Source organism: Pteropus vampyrus, unplaced genomic scaffold (genome assembly GCF_000151845.1).
Source record: "Pteropus vampyrus isolate Shadow unplaced genomic scaffold, Pvam_2.0 Scaffold1, whole genome shotgun sequence".
NCBI lineage: Eukaryota > Metazoa > Chordata > Mammalia > Chiroptera > Pteropodidae > Pteropus > Pteropus vampyrus.
In genome coordinates, this window is record NW_011888782.1 from 2,978,136 (window position 1) to 2,985,115 (window position 6,980).

At 34.4% G+C, this 6,980-nt stretch overlaps 1 protein-coding gene across 2 annotated transcripts in view; it reads left to right on the plus strand.

Annotated features, from left to right (window-relative positions):
* Positions 1 to 6,980, plus strand: part of PIK3R4 (phosphoinositide-3-kinase regulatory subunit 4) — a 62,451-nt gene that overhangs the window by 37,125 nt on the left and 18,346 nt on the right. For both annotated transcript variants that reach the window (XM_023530129.1, XM_011383960.2), the window contains 4 exons: positions 516 to 717; positions 2,464 to 2,651; positions 3,452 to 3,662; positions 5,930 to 6,095. In XM_023530129.1, coding sequence (XP_023385897.1) covers positions 516 to 717; positions 2,464 to 2,651; positions 3,452 to 3,662; positions 5,930 to 6,095 — 767 coding nt within the window. The remainder of the gene's footprint in view (positions 1 to 515; positions 718 to 2,463; positions 2,652 to 3,451; positions 3,663 to 5,929; positions 6,096 to 6,980) is intronic.

The following is a 6,980-nucleotide window of genomic DNA, read 5'->3' on the forward strand; positions in this document are numbered from 1 at the left end:
TTCCTGAGGTGTGTAGAATGTTTTCCATATCATAGACTGCTTTCACATACAGTGTCTCATTTCATGTTCTCAACACTTCTAGGAACAAAGTTGAAACATAGATACATTTTCTTTTGCATAACATTGTATTTCTAGAATTTTTGTTTAGATACTAAATGTTTGTTTATTCAAAGTTATATAATTAAAGATCTACTAGATACCAGGCAATGTGTTAAGTTCTTTAGGGATTTTGAAGATGAATTATACTTGAATGCTCCCAATTTGAAAGAAAGTTAAAATATAAAGCCTGGTGCAAAGTAGAAAGTGCCCTAATAGAGAGAGTAGTGAGATGTTGTTTTGTACTGATACTTTCCTTTTCTCTTGCCTTTGCTAACTTCATTTTACCATCTGACCCTTAGAATTTTAAATCGGGCGGTTTGACCTTTCAGTTGCCAGTCAATAATAACAGTCTGAGGCCTGTTATTATTACTTTCAAAAAGGACGTAGAGCATATATATGGTTTTATTTGGTTTTAGGGAATGACAGAGGAAGAGGAAGACAAACTTTTGGCACTAAAAGACTTCATGATGAAATCTAACAAAGCAAAGGCCAATATAGTGGACCAGAGCCATCTTCATGATAGTAGTCAGAAAGGGGTAATTGACTTGACAGCCTTGGGTATAACTGGAAGACAAGTTGATCTTGTTAAAACCAAGCAGGAACCAGATGATAAGCGAGGTTAGTACATTTGTGTGTGTGTATGCGTTTAACTTATATTATTAGTTATTTCATAAGGCTACTTTTAGCTAATTAGTAGTAAAATAAAAGTCACATTTCTCAGATACGGAACTTTCAAATACGGTGAGTGACTCCATTATGTAGCAGAAAGGTTTGTGGGAGGAAAAGTGGAAGAGTGAACTAACAGTTAAGAGATTAAGTTAAGTAACTTGCCAAAATTATGGCTCTGTATGTGTCAGAATCAGGATTCAAACCAAAACCTGACTCCAAAGCCTTGCTTGTATAATAAAATCCTGTTGCCTCTGTGGAAATGTATGATTGAAGATGAAATTTTATTTTTAATCCTTTAAACATCAACCCAAGGCCAATAGTCTATATAAAATGAGATAAAGGTTTCTGGTTTGTTATTAGGTAATGCCCAGTCAATTGAAAAGAATAGTCTTAAATTTAACAATGAAATAACAAAAGAATAGAGACCAGAGAAGCCTCAGTCATTTGAAGTCTCAAGATTTAGAACTGTCAGCTCTTGTAACGATAACGTTGACACTGTATGAGGTTTTTAAGATCTTGAGCCTTCTTCCCTTAACCCTTTTTGGAGATATAGTCACTTCCAAGTCTATGCCTTTAAAAATTCCTCTATTCCAGTATCAGATTTTGAGGGCAACTAATGAATTATATTTAAACTTCTAACTGCCAAATTTGTGATAAAGATTTGCAACTTAATTATAGGTGCTTTACATCCATAATATGTAAAGCACTCACTCAGATAGATTAAAGAGAAAAATGCAAACACTCTGAGAAAAAATATAGTGAAGGATTTGAACATTCAAGTTAAAGAGATGCATATGTTTGAAAAGGTAAATAAAGAAATGCAAATTAGAATAACAAGATGCCATTTTCTGCCTAAGAGTGTAGCAGAGAGCGATGATGCCCAGAGTTAGCAAGGGTGTAGAGAAGCAGGCGTTTTCATACCCTGTTGAAGAGATTGTAAATTGAACGTACTCTTTTCAAGAAGCACTGTCCTAAGAAATAAGGACATACATACGAAGAAATATGTAGAAGAGTGTTTTCCCTGCAAAAAAAATATTGAAATATCTGGAAAATATTGAAGTGTTCATTAATAGGGGAATGGTGAAATAAATGTTCAATATATTAAGTAGAAGAAAAAGAAGTTGTGAAACAGTATATATAGTAAATAAAATGGTAGTATTAGTTTATGAGATTTATAAAGTTACGGGGCAAATCGTGTTATTTTTTGGTAATGCTAGAACTTAATATATTTTTCTAATTGGACAAAGGAATTAAAGATTTCTCATCTGTTTATAGTCAGGAGGTAGATAACAATTAATTTTTTATTCTGCTTTTATTTTGTTGCCTGAGTAACTGATATTGCTAATAGAGAGGTCATATTTAGCAGTGTGCTCAGTGACATTTAAAAAATTTGAAAAAGTTGTTTTTATTTTTGGTTCTTCAGATGAAATGGTTATTTGAATTTGAGCTAACCTTGGGAAACTAGGAAACAAGTAGGTCTAATTATTAACACTATCAAAAGCCCATCTGTTGCATCTGCCCTAGAAATGAAGTGAGTTGATATATAAATGTAAATAAATTGGAAGTCATAAAGAACAAATAGGATTTGAAATGCAAATAGCATGTGAAGCCCCTCCCCCACTAGAAAAAAAAGCAATAAAAGCACATACTGGTTTTAGAGGTTTCCTTCAGACTATTCTAAATCTGTTTTCATAGCTAGAAAACATGTGAAACAAGACTCAAATGTAAATGAAGAATGGAAAAGCATGTTTGGGTCACTGGAACCACCAAACATCCCACAGGTCCTACCTAAAGGGAGTGACCAGGAGGTGATTCAGACTGGGAAGCCGCCTCGTTCCGAGTCCTCTGTTGGCATTTGTGTCCCCTTGTCAACTTCTCCGCAGGTATTGTCACTTAAGCAATTGTCCTCTTTTTGTCTTTTTTTTTTTTTTTCTTTTCTCTCCTTTTATCTTTCAATCCCATTCTGCTTTTTTGGATGTTCAGAGGCTGTGTACTATACTGGAAAAATCAGTAGAGTGACTCGTCCTGTAGGAGGACATGTTTCTAACACAGGTTTATTTTTAATTTTATAGACAAGAGGAAATCTAGTTATTGAACACATCAAAAAAGGTCTTGTTTTAGAGTACTCACTAATAAAGTAATCTGAAATTATGGGTTGAAGAAATTATGAACTGTGTTTATAATTAGTCTGCAGTGAACCTTTTAAATCTCTTTTTATTCTTTAATATGACATAGTTATTTCTGTAAAATAGCAAGAATACTTCTGAGAAGAAAAGTCTTAAGTTTGTCATGTGTGAGAAATGTCATGATGATTTTTATATATTTAAAATAAATTCGCAATTTAAGGTAACTCTTCTCTAGCTAGTCATATTTTAAATGAAAAGTATTAACTGACAAAATTCTATTTCTTTTCACTTCATGAGAATTTTAAACAAAAATGTTATTGCTGCACTGATAATTTATTTTAATAATGTAGAAGTTTGGAATGTAATATGTGTAGTTATAAACTTCATTTGAACTAGGTTTTCACTGAAAACATGTCATTGTATTTAAACATTTCAAAATTGGTACATTAATAAGGACAAAAAGCTGATACAGTGAATAAAGAGAACATAGGTACATTTTTATCATCAAATATACTTTACTTATGACATAATTACCTATAATTCTATTTGTTTTATAGGTTCCAGAAGTGACAAATGTCCAAAGTAGAAAACCAACAGTACAGGTTTTAAGTAGCACAATTTTACCATCCACTTACCAGATTCGGATCACAACTTGTAAAACTGAACTTCAGCAACTCATACAACAAAAGCGAGAGCAGTGTAATGCTGAGAGAATAGCTAAGCAGATGATGGAAAACGCTGAATGGGAGAGTAAACCACCACCACCGGGTAAAAGCACCACTGAAGGGAGTTGTATTCTAGCCTAGGTGCCAAAGCCTAGAATCTAATGCCGGGTACTGGTAATTACCAAGCAAAAGAAGTAAGAACAGAGTGTCACTTTGGAAGCCTAGAGGAATAAGCAATAAGTGAGACGTCTTAAGTCATTTGTGATGTTTGGATCTTCTAAGCTCTAGGGGCAACTTGTACTATCTTCTTTAGGCCACTTATATAAAGATGTTAGGCCTGTCTGTAGTCCAGTTTCTCCATTTATCAGGCTAGGTTTTATCTGCTTGCTTAATGTCATGCCACTTTCTCACTGAATATCAGGTTGCTTAGAGTAAACTTTTAACTTTTAATTTCAGAAGGGTTTAACATCTATTAATTTTAAAAAAGTAAAATTTTGAAAATAATGAATACTTCTACAAGAAAACAAAATCACCTACAACCCCACCATTCAGCAGTTATCAACATTAAGATTTCGGAGAAGCACTCCTATATTCTGAGAACATCTAAAGGAAATCTAGAGATATTTCATATGAAAATGTGGCTCAGCTATGTTAACAGACTTGCCCAGTTTAATGTGGTGGAGTTAGTCTTTGATAATAGATTTTCAGATTTTGAAAGACATTTTTAATGAGTTTCTGTAGACTTTAGTAATGAAAATTAGGTTGAAAATATTGAGGAGAAATGCATAGTGTGTTTATGTGTAGAGATTTAAAAATAATGTGAATTCCCAAGGGCTTCTATTGTGAACCTAGAAAATGCTTGTAGTGGTCAATGATTTAAAGATTTAGAAAATATCGTTAAGTGGTAAGAGGCATCTCTAGTCACATGAATTTTCATATCAAAATATTCTGGAACGTTTAATGTTGTTTCTGTGATATAGTCCAATATTATTTACCAGCCCTGCTTTAAAAACAAAAAAAGTTGACCAAAACTATTTTAGGATAGAAATTGTTTTTATAAGTGGTATTTTATACTTGAGCGGAGCTGTATATTTTATTCAGTAATCCTAGAAAAGGTGTCAGATTTTGTGGTTCAAGAAATGTGTGATGACTGTTGGACTCTTAATTTTTTCTATCCACACTTAAGTGATTGCTTGAGATTGATTTTTTTCTAGAGGGAAATGTTCAACCTAGCCTGGTAGATTATCTAGAGTTTATGACATTGTGTTTTTGATCACTTTCAAATCCAGTGTATCCTCCTTAAAAATCACATCTAGATGTTCTTTCCACACATACAGGCTAGAGAGCCAAGGGGAAACAGTAAGCCAGGTTTGGCATTAGTATTGGTTTCATTTTTGTTTCTTGGTAAAAAGTAATTTTATCGTAAAATGACATTGTTATCACTTAATTAGGCACAGTGCTAACTCTTAATATAGTATGATCTTCAGCGTAGCTTTCAGTTTTGTTTTATTTTAACATTGATTAATATTAAATGTGATTAAATGTTATACTTAATATAGAATTTTATTCATCACCATTAAAGACAGTTACATGCAAGGACATGCTAGATACTGTGAATAATTCAGAATGGATAAGACATAGTTTCTGGCCTCGGAATTTGTAATTTATTATAGGAAATTAATCATAAAAAATACATAATAAAACAAGGGTAGTGATATCATAAAGAAAGTACTAGAAAATCCATGGGCATTCTGAGGCTCTAATTTATAATACCATTTATACTGACATGTTGATAGCATAGAATAAATGATTGCTTGTAGAGAGGAAATAAACATTGGGTGTTTACTATGGGCCTGGGATCGTGTTAGATTTTATACATCTCATTTATCCATATAGTGACCATTTGGATTAAGTAGTATTTTCCTCATTTTACATTTGAGGAAATTGAAGCACAGAGATTACTCTAAGATCAGACATATATGTGGTATGGTGGATCTGGGTCTTTGAGGCTTTCAGGCTCAGTCTGCCTTTTAACATTTCAATTTCTGTAGTTCAGGATAGTCATTATTTCTTGCTCCTAAACAAGCAGTTGGGTAGCAAGTGACTCTTGTGCCTTCTCAGACACTAGGGGTCTCCAGGTGCAGGCTTTCTAAGGCTATTTGAGCAACATTTAGTTGCTATCTTGGATGTCTTACTCAATAGATAATAGTGTCTGTCATGGCCCAGTAGACCACTCTGGATTGGTTAGCTGTTAGTACCCTTTGTATAGTTCTTATGATTGTTCTCTCATGGTTGTTGGTGATTATAGTTGCTGGGTAAGGGAAAGATTGTAAAGTATGATTTAAGATACACCCCTTTGTTTTTCCTTAGGGTGGCGTCCTAAAGGGCTCCTAGTTGCACATCTTCATGAACACAAATTTGCTGTGAATCGAATTAGAGTCTCTGATGAACACTCACTTTTTGCAACATGTTCAAATGATGGCACAGTGAAAATCTGGAACAGTCAAAAGATGGAGGGGAAGACCACTACTACCAGGTAAAATATGCCTAGCAGGAGAATCAGTTTATTCATTCAGTCAGCAAATACTTATTGAGTGCTTACACCGTGATAGGCACTGTCTTAGGTTCCAGGGATATAGCAATCATAAATGGAAAAAATATCTTTTTTGTGAAACTTTACTTCTAGTGGGAGGTGACAGACAATAAACAGTGTTATTAAAACATACAGTATGTTAGATGGTAAAAAATGTTATGAAGAAAAACATAATGGGAAAGAGGGATAGAGAATGCAATAGGGGTACAGTAGGGTAGAATTTTAAGTTGACCAGAGAATACCTCACAGAGAAGATGTCATTTGAGGAAAGTCCTGAAAATGATGAGTGCAAGAGCCCTGGGATATATCTTAGGGGAAAATGTTCCAGGCAGAGGAAACAGGGATTTCAGAGGCCTTGAGGAAGAAAGATGTTTGGCATGTTTCAGGAACAGTAGAATAGCCAGTGTGGCTGGAGCAGAGTGAGCAGGAGGGAGGGGAAAGAAGGGCCAGATTACACTGGCCCTCGTAGGCTATTGTAAAGGACTTTTGACTTTTACTGAGTGAGATGGGGAGCCTTTGGAGGGTTCCAAGCAGAGGATAAACATGATCTGGATTAGATTTCAGCAGAATTACTCTGGCTTTTGTGCTGAGAATAGACTGAAGAGAGGCAGAGCAGAAGCAGTTAGGAGACCATTACAGTAATTCAAGCAAGAGGTGCAGGTAATGGGAAGTGATCAGATTCTGGTTATGTTTTGATGGTAGAACCAATAAGATTTGCTGAATAGGTTAGAGTATGAGCAAGAGAAAAGTCAAAAATGATGGAATGGTTAGCTATGTAAGAAAAACACATAGTACCATTGCCCCCCTGTTGTGGTCATAACTGAGATA